Raw genomic sequence first — 13,751 nt, forward strand, 5'->3', positions numbered from 1 at the left:
CACTGATGTTCATGAAGTGCTGTCCAACCACTCTACTCCAGAACCGCCCTTCCTGCAGCTGGAGGGTCGTAGACGATGTCATTGTTGATTTCTTTACTATGAATATCCTTATGAATACTTTTTACGTGCAGTGAAACATTTTGGTCTGTTTATCCATTGCAGCTCATTTCAGAGGCAGAATCTATTTTAACTGTCTCATTTTAGAAAAAAAAACCTTTTTGTTTTCTCTCTAGCAAGTCAATATGAACAGACTTTGTGTCTGTAAATGCAAATAAATATATGCTTTTTCACATTTTCTGTTATAGTTTTTCCAGAATAAAAGCCATTCTTGAATCGTTTGTGCTTCTTTGAAGAAGCTGTCTGTGTGAGAGGGTTGTTGGGTTTGTGGGTCACTGACGGAGGGTCAACCTGTGCTTACATGAGGCCTTCTCCACCCTGTTCTCCACCTCATTTTGCTACTGGTTCCATGTCTTCTGTTAGGTTCTGGACTCTGGAAGATCTTCATCTACTGATGCTGAGCTCACCAGCAGCTGTTGAAATGTTTCAGCATCTTGATCAATATTTATCTTTGGTCTGTCCTCACTGAAGTGAGAAGAAGGCGTGTTTCAGACACGATGGAGTTAGCTCCTTTCTTTACGGATGTTAAAAACATTTTAGATGCAGCTTTCTCTGGACAGCCAACATTCCAAAAGATACACAAGATCAAATAGATTTCAGTTCTCAAAACTTTATTTTAACATCTGAACGCAGTCGTCCAGCTCTGGGATGTCGCCGGCTCTTGGGCAGAGTCCGGTTCCTGCTCAGTTGCAGTAGTTCTCCAAGTCAAAGATGTTGCATGGCTTGTGGCAGCACTGCTCAACGATGCCTCGTTTAACCAACATTTCCATCTGGTCCTTGAAGGCGAACTCAGCCACTTCATTCCCGGCCCCCGTACCTGTGGCGCCCCCCATCTTTGGGGAGAGGAGCCCTGATGGGACAGTCAGGTTTCATGCTTACAGAGTGTGGCTGTGCTTAGACAGCCCAGATAAGGCTGTGATCAAAAAACATGAAGAAACACCCCAACCCGAGCACAGAGCTCCCTCTGCTCACCGAGAAGAGGGTCCACGTCTCTCTTGGGGGTGTAGAAGAATCCTCTGTCTCCACAGACCAGGTACAGAGCTTCCACCAGGTGAGAGCCACACAGGTGCTGCGGGGCGATGGCTTGGGAGCCCGGACACGACACGATGAGCAGAAACAGCAAGGAGAATGTCTGAAGCCACAGAGCTGCCATCATGAGGGGACCTGGACGCACAAACCCCAAAATATGCAGTCGGGTTTCTGTTCCAGCCATGAAAACCACAGAGAAGACCGGATGTCGTACCTGGAGACCAGAGGAGGTTCTGCTGAAGAAGAGGATGACCAGGGCAGCTGGTGGGTGTAGGGCAGAGCGGAGGGATTGGGACTCTTTTATAACTCCATCTGAACACGCCCCCAACCCCCCAACCCCCATCCAAACTAAAGACTATTTTTTCAATGCAATTTTGGGGACACTTGTCAGAGTCGCTTCTTCCAAAGTCCAAACCCATCAGGAGTCTTTCTGAGAAGAGACAGGTGAAGAAAAAAATCTCTATGAAGCTAAAATGTTGGTATTTGTCTGCAAACGTGTCCGTGTGGACGAGCTGCTGCTGCAGATGCTCATTCATTCACTAATGGAACAGGACAGCAAACACAAGCTAATGAGCCAAAATAATCTGATCACCTTAAATGGACAAATATTGATCGGTTAATGACCAGTTTCTGTCGACCCCAGCAGTTTTTCAATGTTTCCACCTTTTCCTGCAGCGTGACCCAGATGTTTCTGCTGAAGAGCATCTTCATTAAAGAACCAGCGATGAGATGCAAATGTCTGTGAGAAGGTTCCAGGCTGGTACCGCTACCTCAAGGGGCGTCATGAAAATGGAGCGTACCATTGTGATGCTTGAGGTTCTAAGGTTAATGGAAGTGACATGCATGTACGGGTGATGCTGTCCTTAGGCCACACGGGGTGCACGGGGTGTGCACGTGATCAGTACGTGTCCTTAGGACGTCCACACAAACTACACTCTGATTGGCTCATTTCCTCATTTCTAACAGTCAGGCTGCAGCAAGGAGCGCGCACATGTCCCGTGAACAGTTCTAACGACTCCTTGCTCAGTCCCCGGGATTCTGGGAGTGGTTGAAAAATCCATACAACACGCCTGTCTTACCTACTTCACCCTCACGTGTTTGAGAAGTGTTCAGTTCGACCTGCTGCCCGCAGCACGCCCGTAGAAACTGAACAGGGTTCACCCAGCAGAGAACCTGCTCGTCCCGCACAGGTTTAACCATTTCTCACCTGCAGGCCGCCCGTAACCAACCCAAAAGACCATTGGGACCAAGACTTAGATATGCCATCCATAGATTTTCTGTTTGGGGTCACAGAATGGCTGGAGCCTATCCCAGCTACACCTAGTGATGGTTCCTCAGACTATCCAGGGTTTGACTTGCATAAAACACAATAATCTGACAGTTTTTCCAAATGTCATCAGTTCCAGAGAGCCTGCAGTGCTGTTTGTGCTTACCTTTATATTTTATTGAACCTTTGTTTTAGCTGCTGGAAATGGATGAGATAAACACGATTACGATGTGGACGGGCTGGCCTGCTGTTGTTGGACAGATACCCCGCCTCCTGTTGACAGAGCTCTTCTTTGTCCCCTGAGGGGAAACATAATATGACATGGTAAATGCTGCTGACAAAGGAACTCCATCTCTGCAAACAATCTGAATGGACGGATCTTCAATCCAAATGAAAAACGTCAGAAAGTGTTCCTGATTTCAAATTTGTTTTTCAATATTTGGTCAAAGCTTTGGACAAAAACACTTTTTCCAAATATGTATTGAATTCTTTTGAACCCTCTAAATCTCTTTTACTTCTGTGTAAACAGATATTAAAACCTTTGTGTCCGTGAATCAAGGATTAGAGCTTTTTAACTTCTCCTTTTTCAACACAAAGTTGATTTCTAATCTGCTTCAGGAAAACAATTCTATGAACTGGAGTTGACCTAACAAGATGACAGGAAACTGGAAATGTTTAATAAATTGCATAAAATATGGCTTTAGTTGAGAATGACGCAGATTTCAAATTTGACAAAAGATCAACAAATGAAGGCTGGAAAGTGGAAAAGGAGCTGACACAATGAGAGGTGGATGAAGAAAAAGACCAGCCAAGGATGGGGTTGATATGGTCAATACAGCAATGACTATAGGTTCTATAGCAACTTCCATTTCTTAAACCGCTGCATTTCCTGATTGTATGATTGTATTTCAGGAACCACTCTTGGACCCATCTTTGGAGGTGGTCTCGGTTTGTTTCCAAAATCCTGATCTTTGGTTCAATCTGAGATTCCTGTCTGAATACAATCCGTCCTCTGAGCTGAACAACTGGACCAAAATGGCCACCGTAATAGTAGGAATGGAGCAGCAGATGAGTTAATTTGCATTTCCAAATGTAAAGCAACGATTGTCGTGTTATAAACTGGAAAAAGGGTCCAACAGTTTATTTGTCAGAACGGTTATTTTCCTGCCACTGAAAACGCTTCTTACACACTTTTCTGTGTCTCGTTACGCGCCCGGCGCTGCTGTGATGTCATCCTAAAAACTACCTTGTAGTTCCTTAAAAGAATTTTCTTAAATTAATGCCACAACACCACAACGATGAGACACAACTCACTGAAACGTGGTTGGATGAATGCATCAAAACAACTTTTAGGGTGATTGCTTCTCACCGTTTCCCCACCATAGCCCCCTTCATAGCCGTCTTCCTGTCAGTAACCGCCCTACAGCGCGCTGCCATCGGACCAAAGCAGCAGTAAAAAGCCTCCAGCCTGACACTGATACAGGCGTTTCAAACTAGTTTTGTTGACATGACTGGTTCCGAACAGGAAAGTCCCTTCGACCGCATTCTGATGACAGACCAAACGCAGGGATCAGGACTCTATCCGGACCAAAGGATTTTTCCAGTCTGAATAATGACCAATATCCTCAACGTCATCGTTTTTAGAAGTCTTAGAACAGTTGTTCATTTTTAGAGGAAAAGCTGAGTTGTGTGGATCGTTCTCCACCCTTCTGAGCCCTGCTGGTAAATCCTCACATGAGGAAGGCTTTCATTTCCTGCAGGAGGTAGTGAGGAACAGACCGTCAGCTTGGCGGCTGCCGGTTCATGTTTGGTCACACACCCTTTTGTTCCTGATCTCAGGTGAGTCCCATGCACAGGTGCAGGAGTTAAGCATCAGTCTGTTTGATTTCATTACTGTGGGCGGCCGAAGTGCAGAGACAGAGCGGTCAACCCCTGATCAGAGGATCGCAGGTCCAACTCCTACCTTGACCGTGTGTTGAAGTATCCTTGGGCAAGACCCTAACCCACATTGCTCCTGGTGGTTATAGATTGGTACCATCGGTGTGTGAATGGGTTAGACTTGCTCCAGCATCATTTTCAATGTCTGCTCAGTGTTATAAAATTTAGGCAAACTGGGAGTCAAAGTTTCTCAGAGCTTGGAGACTCTTTTGAAGCAGAAAACCTCCACCGCCCTGATCTGAGCAAAGAATGTGGTTAGCTAGGACATTGTAATGTCTTCATCCAGATGATCAGGTAGTTAGTGCTGCATTTACAAATGAATGGTGGCTAATTGAAGGCTGTTGTATTAGTCATTTTGAGCCCCCCAGCCATTTGGCTGTGCTCTGGACGCCGCAGGCGGAGTTGAAAAATCATGGGCGTTCTAGTGTTAAGGCCCAAGTCTCAGTCCCATTCACACAATGACCACAGAATGTTTGTTTCCAATTTTTTTTTACACCCTTTTCCGATAAATGTGATCAATATCCTCACCTGAAAAAGAAAGGTTCTTCCCATCTCCATTGCTCGTTCTATGAAGATCTCTGCAGTCTCTTGCAGTATTCTACCCCCCCTAAACAACCCTCACAGGCAGAAACGGCTGCAGAGGGCCCAGACACACATGATGAGTCCGTTTCAAACAGTGTTCACTGCTAAGTGCCATACAACCCTGGATGGTCCAGATGGATGGAGTAGTGGATGGTTGGTGGATGGCCACCACGACCCAACAAGGCTGTGACGTCAGCAAGGAGGTGGCAGTCATGATTTTGGCCAGATTCATGGGGAGAGAGCTGGTCGGCCCCTTTAACCCTTGTGCTATCTTAGATGACCCCCCCCCCCCCCTTCCATTGAGGTGTTCTCCCTACCATGACAAAGGTGGATAAAGGTGGAAAGATTTCATGTAATCCATGGACACCAGTGAAGATCACAAATCATTGAAGAAAAAAGGTTCAGAGCTCTGTCTAGTGGGTCTAGATGACCCAACTCCCAATGTTTAGGTGCCTAGGATAGAACAAGGGTTACAGTCCCTAAAGGTGTGAAAATGACCTCTGAAAAGTAGGTGGAGCTTAGGAATGATCACTTTCTTCAGTGATACAAAAAGTTCTCAATCGGGTGGAGAAAGTCAAGCAGAAACTCTCCAAAAGCTCACAAGTTCAATGGATGCAAGAATTGTGAAGCTGCTCCAAAATAAAGTGTCCTATGTTCAAACTGAATCTGACATTTGAAGATGTTTTTGATAAATATGACCTAATGCAGCAAATTCAACAAATGACCATTTTCACTTCTTTAGAATCTGTCAAATGTTGTGGAACTCTGCTGTGTGAAATAATGTGGAACAGTGGCTTTGAAGGTATTTAATTCGGAAAACAATTTGCATTGAGGATTTAGAAAACTCCTAGAAAATGTGTCAATGGCAGAATAATTTAGAATGTGCATCAGCGTTAGAAATAAAGGGAAAAAATGTTGTCCTCTGGACAACCTGGCAAGTAATATTTGGTTGTCCTCCCCAATTTTTGGTTGTCCTTCAGTACCAATATTCAACAGCAACTAAACCTGCTCAGATGTCAGTACTTACATCTTTATTTCTTCTATACATCTAATATCAACTGCCTCTAATGATGGACATTTTAAAAAATCTTTAAATATTAAAAACAAACATTTTACTAAATATTGAAGCATCTGGTTACACAAAGTATTGCCAAGAAACTAATATCTTTATAACTAGTATCTTTACACAGATTTAAATATATTTGTTCTTTTTTTACTTTGGTTTTGATAATTGTTGCGTAACCCTTGTTCTATCCTAGGTACTTTAACATTGGGAGTGGGGTCATCTAGACCCACTAGACAGAGCTCTGAACCTTTTTTCTTCAATGATTTGTGATCTTCACTGGTGTCCATGGATTACATGAAATCTTTCCACCTTTGTCATGGTAGGGAGAACACGATGTTTGAAATCTGTTAATGGGCTGATTATTTTGAGCGTGTTTTTGGAGACCTCTAGCGGTCGCCCCAGGTACTGTTGCTCAACACATTTATTTGAATAATCTTTATTGAAAAATGCACACGTAGAAACACAAAGGTTGTAGTATCAGGTGACACAAAGGGATAGGAACCTTTGTATGGGTTGATTTGTGCCTGGAGGGAAGTAAAATAAAAGCAGAACCTGTGTGAAGCTACAAGCGTGTCTCGTGTGTTGGTGATATAAATTATATAAAACTCAGCCACTTGAACATGGTGTCAGAAGTGAACCCAGGAGGGGTTTGAATTGAAGAACTCAGAAAAGAAAAATAATAGTGTGGATTTCGCCGCTCGTAGTCGCCATCGAAGTCCGGGACGGCCGCCATGAGTCGATTCCAGGTTCCCCCACCTCAGAAGTTTTCCTTCAAGGCAGATGACTGGCCTAAGTGGATAAAGCGTTTGGAAAAGTTCCGGATTGCGTCTGGTTTGGAGACTCAAGCCGAGGAGAACCAAGTGAACGCGCTGATTTATTCCATGGGGGAGGAAGCCGAGGATATTCAGGTCTCGCTGCACCTGAGTCCGGAGGAGGCAGTCGACTTCCACACAGTCAAGACAAGGCTGGACACTCATTTCGTGGCTCACAGAAATATAATTTTTGAAAGAGCAAAGTTCAACCAACGACAGCAGGAGATGGAAGAGACGGTCGACAGCTTCCACACTGCGCTGCAATGCCTGGCAGAGCACTGCGGCTACGGCGCTCTTCACAGCGAGATGGTGAGAGACAGATTTGTTGTGGGTTTGAAAGACAAACGATTATCGGAACAACTACAGATGGATCCAGAGCTGACGTTAGAAAAAGCAGTAAATAGAGCGCGACAGAGTGAGCAGGTAAAAAGCCAGGCAGCAAGAGATGCTTCACAGTAACTTCAGAGCGGATGTGCATGTAGATGGCGTGCACGCGCGTCAACACGGCGGCGTGCGTGCGAAGACAAGAGCACCGCCACACCGCCAAAAAGCAAAGACACACACACAGGACACAGTAATTCAGTGCACGAGATGTGGAGATTCAAGAGGACATAGCATGCAGCAATGCCCAGCACGTGAAGCAGTGTGCAATCAGTGCAGGAAAAAGGGACATTATGCAAGAGTCTGCAGAACCAAACAGAGGAAAGACATGAAAATTGCTATGGTGACAGAGGACTCAATTGATGGATTTGCTTTCTTAGGTTCAGTGTCTGATAATGACACAATAAGTCCTTGGATCACAGAAGTAGAGGTGAACAGCCATAGCACAGTGTTTAAAATTGACACTGGAGCTGATGTGACTGCAGTTTCAGAGACGCTGTACAGAGAAGGACAGTTTGGCAAGCTGGAGAAGCCAACGAAAGTCTTACGAGGACCAGGAGGTTCACGGTTACAAGTCCAAGGTATGTTCACAGCTAGCCTTCACAAAAATAACAAGAACACAAAGGAGGACATCTATGTTGTGATCATTCTGGACTCCACGGCGACTGGTAAAAGGGAGTTCCCTAGGCTTTTCAGTGGACTCGGAAAAATGGAGGGAGAGTACAACATTGTGCTGAAGCCGAACGCTCAGCCTTCCTCTTTGTTCACACCAAGACGCATATCTCTTCCCCTTATGCCAAAGGTTAAGGAGGAGTTGACTCGAATGGAGCAGCAGGGGGTCATCTCAAAAGTGGACCAGCCAACTGAGTGGTGTGCACCCATGGTGGTGTTGCCAAATCGCACAGGCAGGGTGAGGATCTGCACTGACCTAACCGAACTGAATAAATCTGTGTTAAGAGAAAAACATCCTCTTCCGTCTGTTGAAAACACATTAGGGCAGCTGGCTGGAGCCAAAGTCTTTTCAAAGTTGGATGCTAATGCTGGATTCTGGCAGATTCCACTATCTAAAGACTCTTCTCTGTTGACTACCTTTATAACTCCTTTTGGACGATACTGCTACAATCGTCTGTGTTTTGGGATCTCGTCTGCACCCGAGCACTTCCAGAAACGAATGTCACGTATCCTGGAGGGTCTCGAAGGAGTTTTGTGTCAGATGGATGACGTTCTCATCTGGGGAACCACACAAGAAAAACATGATGAGAGACTGAGAAGAGCATTATCTCGTCTCCAAGAGGCAGGTGTCACATTAAATGACAAATGTGAGTTTTCAAAAAGCAAGATAAAATTCTTGGGTCAGATTATTGAAGGATCAGGAGTCAGCCCAGACCCTGAAAAGGTTAAAGCCATCACAGGCATGCAGGAGCCTAACAATGTGAGCGAGGTGAGACGTTTTCTTGGAATGGCAAATCACCTTGGAAAGTTTTTGCCTCACCTGGCAGAAAAGACACGCCCTCTGAGAGACCTGCTGAGGAAGTCTAACATGTGGAACTGGGGTTCACAGCAGCAGAAAGCCTTTGAGAGTATCAGAGCTGATCTGACGACACCCCCGGGACTCGCTCTGTATAACCCAAATGCTGAAACGCTGATGTCTGCAGATTCTTCTTCCTGGGGATGGGATGGGCGCGGTTCTCCTCCAACAACAAGAAAATGGAGGATGGAAACCGGTCGCGTATGCGTCCAGAGCTTTGAGCGAAACAGAGCAGCGCTACGCCCAAATTGAGAAGGAGGCGTTGGCCTTGACGTGGGCATGTGAGAGGTTTCAAGAGTTTCTCATCGGGAAATGTTTTCACATGGAAACGGATCACAAACCGTTAGTCCCACTGCTGGGATCAAAGAGATTGGATGAGCTGCCACCCCGCATACAACGCTTACGTATGAGACTGATGAGGTTTTCTTTTACCATCTCTCATGTCGCAGGCAAAAACATCGCAACGGCAGACGTTCTGTCAAGAGATCCTGTTGGAGGGAATGATTCTGACTTATCGGAGGAAGATATCAACCTGTATGTGGACGCGGTCATAAGCAGCCTACCAGCTACTGAGAGCAGGCTTCAGCAAATTAAGACTCATCAGGAGAATGACGTCATGGTTCAGCAACTCAAAAAGTGCTGTGTGGAAGGATGGCCAGATAAATTCTCAGCTGACAGATCCCTGCAGCCTTACTTGCAGTACTCAGGAGATCTCTCAGTTCACAGCGGTTTGCTGCTTTACGGTAGCAGAATAGTGATTCCTGCATCACTGAAGAAGGACATTCTTTCAAAGCTGCATGAAGGACATCTGGGGATAACCAAAATAACCAAACCAAAATAACCAAGAGCCAAGCAGTCAGTTTGGTGGCCAGGTCTCAGTAAAGAGTTAACAGAAATGATAGAAAAATGTGATGTCTGTGCTCGTGAGAGAACAAACCTGAGGGAAACTTTAATTCCTACTGAGTTTCCTACAAGACCATGGTCCACAGTAGGAGCAGACCTGTTTAGTTTGGTTCACAGCATTACCTGATTGTGGTGGACTATCATTCCAGGTATTTTGAGGTGGCCAAGCTGACATCTACAACATCTGAAGGTGTTATTGAACACTTTAAATCTGTGTTCGCACGACACGGCATTCCGGATGAGGTGCGCACGGATAATGGACCACAATTTAGTTCTGAGCACTTCCGTAAATTCGTGCACTGCTGGAACTTCAAACACGTGACTTCAAGCCCGCATTTCCCACAGAGCAATGGTGAGGCGGAACGAGCTGTGAGGACTGTAAAGAATCTTCTCAAGAAGTCTGGGGATCCATATCTTGCTCTCATGGCTTATCGTTCTGCGCCTCCAGCGAATGGATACAGCCCTGCAGAACTTCTGATGGGTAGAAGGATAAGAACGACTGTTCCTATGATTTCTTCTCAGCTTAATCCAGAAGGTGCGGATATGAAGCGGCTGAGGAAGATTGAGCAGAAGTACAGACAAAAGCTTCAGCAAGATTATAACAGCAGACACAGAGCACATGATTTGTCTCAGTTACAGCCTGGAGATCATGTGTGGGTTAAAGGTCTGCAGGAGAGGGGCACGGTTGTTTCGGCTGCAAATACTCCAAGGTCGTACGTCATAGATACACCAAAGGGGGTCCTGCGGAGGAACAGATACCACCTTTCACCAACTCCTGTGGCTCCAGAAACACCTGCTCTTTCTCCCCCGGAAGATACGAGAGGAAGTGTGGCCCCTGAAGAACACGAGTTGGAACAGGAGACTTCAGTGTCTGAGAGACGGTTTCCAGTAAGAGCCAGGGCGCCGCAAGCGTACCTAAAGGACTATGTTTGTTCAAACAATAGGAACTGGGTGAGTTCTGGGGCAGAATAATCCCCACACTCAGATTGAGGATCTGAGTAGTCTATCTCATTCCTCATAGATAGAAGTTTGTGGTTTTATGTTGAAATGCATGGAGTTGTTAATGGTTTCACTAGGATGTGCACTTCATGTTGGTTATGTGTATTGTGTGCTTGGTGACATGAGTGCCATCGATATAGAAGAAGGATTAGCATCTATCATTTTCATAACTCTTTGTATTGCCAAAAAAACTATTTTAATAAATTGGAAAAACAAGAAAAATATAAACATAAGTCAACACAGAAATCTGCTGTTTGATCATATCAGCTTGGAAAAAATGTCAGCCCAAAGCTCAAGTAACTTTGAAAGAATTCAGTCTCTCTGGTCTCCTGTGGTTGACTCCATGACTTAGGGGGTGGAGGGCTTGGTCGTCGCTGCTCCTTGCCCTTCTGCCGTGGTTTGGGGTGGGGGTCGGGGCTTCCGGTGCCTGGCGGGGGCGGTGGGGGGCTCCGTTGGTCGGGGGGTCGGGTCCGGTGCCTGGGTGGGGCGGGCTGGGGCGCTGCGTGGTCCTCTGGGCTTGGGTGTGGGGGTGCGTGGTGGGGGGGTGGGGTGGTGGTCTGGCTTGGCTTGGGGGGGTGGTCCCTTTGCCTGTGCTGGGGGGGGTTGGCGGGGGGCCCTGCTCGGGTGGGGGGGGCCCAGCGGCGCCGGATGGGCTGCCCATCTGCACCTGGGGCTGGGATCGGCCCTTCCCTGGCTCTGGGACGGGACGGGACAACCCTCTCGGGGCCCCCGGTCGCTCTGGGTATCACCCGCTTCGGCTGCGGGGTCTGGGGTGGGGTGGGGTGGGGGGCTTGTCGGCCCTGTCCTGTGGGGGGGCGTTCTGGGGGGGAGGGGGGGCCCATTATTAGTACGGGTCGGGGGGGCTAGCGGGTCGGGGTCTCCGCTGAGGCAATCAGTGGTTGCCTCGGCCGGTTGGCCTCCTCGGTCCCGTCGAGGCCTGACCAGAGCTCTTCTAGGGCCGGCGTCTGGGGGTGGGGGCCTGGGCTTGCTCCGGGGGGGGGCGACGCTTTCTGGCTCCTCTCTCTCTGTGTGGGGTGGGTGGTGCCGGGCCTGGGGTGTCGGCGCCTCCGGGGGTGGGCCCCTGGGCTGGGTGGCCCTGGCCCCTTTGCTGGGGGTGGGCTGGGGGACGGCTGTTTGACCACCGGGGGACAGTCTACCAGCTGTCCCCAACTTACCCCCTTCCTTATATAACCTCATATTAGGGTGAGGGGGTGGGGGGTTTAGCCTGCGATGCGCCTTGGGGGGGGGCTACTTGGGAGTGGCCCCCCTCCTATGGTTGCCGTATGGAGTGGGCCCCCCCTCTTTCGGTTTTATTTGCACCTTAGACACGTAGGGTCCTTGGTAGGGGGGGTGCTTGGACATCACTGCAAGCAAGCAGCAGATGTCCTCCTGGCACCCTACCCGCCAATTTTAACCGCACCTTAGACATTTAGGGCCCCTTGGTGTGGAGGGTGAGGGGACATCACTGTGAGTAATCAGGAGATGTCCCCTTAGTGCCCTACTCGCCAATTTTAACTGCACCCCCCTTAGTACACACACCCCTCCCCCTTCAATATATACATTCAAACATAAACACACACACATGCACACAAACACCCTCTCAAACACCCATACACGCACACACATTTTACAAGGAAGGTGGGACCTGGGTCCATCTGTCCCCTACCCCGTCCCTGGTGGGGGGTGCGGGCCTCTTGGCGATGGCGGCCGTGTCCCTTGGGTGCCGGCTCCCTGGGCCCGGCGGTGCTCTCTCCGCGCGGTGGGGGGGTTCATATTACACCTGAGCCGGGGGTGTTCGTGTCCCTGGGGGGTGGGTCCTGGTCCTTGCCCCTGGGCGCTGGGCCCCGCCAAACTTCCAACATGGCCGAGCCTGGTCGGGCCATATTTATAACATCCCTTATGGGCCGCCCTTTTTTCCCCGGGGTTCCCCCCTCCTGGGCGGGGGCGGCGGGCCCCTGCCTTGCTCCTACCTGGACCAACCGTGGGCCGGGTGGGTGGCTGCCTGGAGTGCGGAGCGGGTCTCCCTTGGGGGGTCCTGGCTCGTACCTGGGGTCGGGGCGGGGGGATGCCCGGAACTCCTGGGTGGTGGTGGGGTGCTCGTCTGGGGCTGTGGGCGTCCCTCTCCGGTGGGGCCCTGCGTTGGGCTCTTCCGGCGCGGCGGGGGGCTGCTTTCCTGGCTGGGCTGGGGCGGCGCTCTCTTTCCCTCTGCGCCTCCCTGCTCTCTGGCTCTGGGGGCCTCGCGGCGGTCCTGCTGGCCCTGGCCTGGGTGGCGGTCTTGGTCGCCCGGGGGGCGGTTGTTCCCTGCCTGTTCCCGTGTGGCGCTGGGGGAATTCCGGCTGCCGCTGCTGCTGCGGCGGGGGTATGGGTGTGGGGGTGGCTGGGCGCTCCTCCTTCTTTTCACATTCCACCATCCATTTTAGAAGAACATAAACACTCACCTGAGCACAGGTGTTAGCTCACCTTTGCACTAATAGTTTGCATGATTGAATGAATGAAAGATTTCACACTAGTTGGTTTAAAGGCATAGGTATGCGTTCGTGAACACTATCTGTTTTGTGTGCATGCTGACATGTGGACATTTCTGCGGTTAGCAGGTGTGTTGATAATATTTGAGTGTGTGTGAACAGGCCCCGCCCTTTTTGTACTACATTTGAACCGTACCGTAACGATAAACAACCAGTAAACCTGTCTGCTCTATGCTGCTTCATGGTCTTACCCCCCTTCCCCTCCTATTATCACCCTCCTACCCCCCCCCTCTCTCTAACGTCCCTCTCTCTTGTTCCCCTCTTTCCTTTTCCGTCCGGTCCAACACCAAAGATTTTCAAACATGATTGAAATTAATAAAGTTTGGCCTCAATTACAAAAGGGGTTTATTCAGACATACCTTTGGTTTGTCTGAAGATGAATAACCCCTCTTGTTAGAATAAAATATGTCCAACACAAGAGGCCCTCAGCTCTCATCTGTTTGCCTAGCTGTTGGACAGGACAAGTTAAAAAAAAAAAAAAAAAAAAAAAAAAAAAAAAAAAAAAAGACAACCATCAGGTTGATTTTTGGTTGTCCTCCGTGAAATCTGGGTGTCTCGGACAACAGGATAACCGCTTATTTCGAACGCTGACTATCTTATCAGA

The 13,751-nt window shown here is 48.5% G+C and overlaps 1 protein-coding gene across 1 annotated transcript; it reads right to left on the minus strand.

Annotated features, from left to right (window-relative positions):
• Positions 1–707: 707 nt before the first annotated feature.
• On the minus strand, positions 708–1,580 carry LOC100125446 (insulin). The gene is made up of 3 exons (XM_004084322.3): positions 1,361–1,580; positions 1,090–1,281; positions 708–967 (listed from the first exon to the last, which is right to left on the minus strand). The coding sequence occupies exons 1-3, from the start codon at positions 1,563–1,565 to the stop codon at positions 801–803; spliced, it is 564 nt and encodes a 187-aa protein (XP_004084370.2). The 5' UTR covers positions 1,566–1,580; the 3' UTR covers positions 708–800.
• Positions 1,581–13,751: the final 12,171 nt, after the last annotated feature.

This window comes from Oryzias latipes, chromosome 14, assembly GCF_002234675.1.
Source record: "Oryzias latipes chromosome 14, ASM223467v1".
Taxonomy (NCBI): Eukaryota; Metazoa; Chordata; class Actinopteri; order Beloniformes; family Adrianichthyidae; genus Oryzias; species Oryzias latipes.

Excerpts from the sequence above, each read along its gene's own strand:
- LOC100125446 (XM_004084322.3), bottom strand. The coding sequence starts at position 1,565 with ATGGGTTTGGACTTTGGAAGAAGCGACTCTGACAAGTGTCCCCAAAAT. Across the intron at positions 1,282-1,360 it reads GAACCTCCTCTGGTCTCCAG|GTCCCCTCATGATGGCAGCT; the intron begins GTACGACATCCG and ends TTGTGCGTCCAG. Across the intron at positions 968-1,089 it reads AGACGTGGACCCTCTTCTCG|GGCTCCTCTCCCCAAAGATG; the intron begins GTGAGCAGAGGG and ends CTGTCCCATCAG.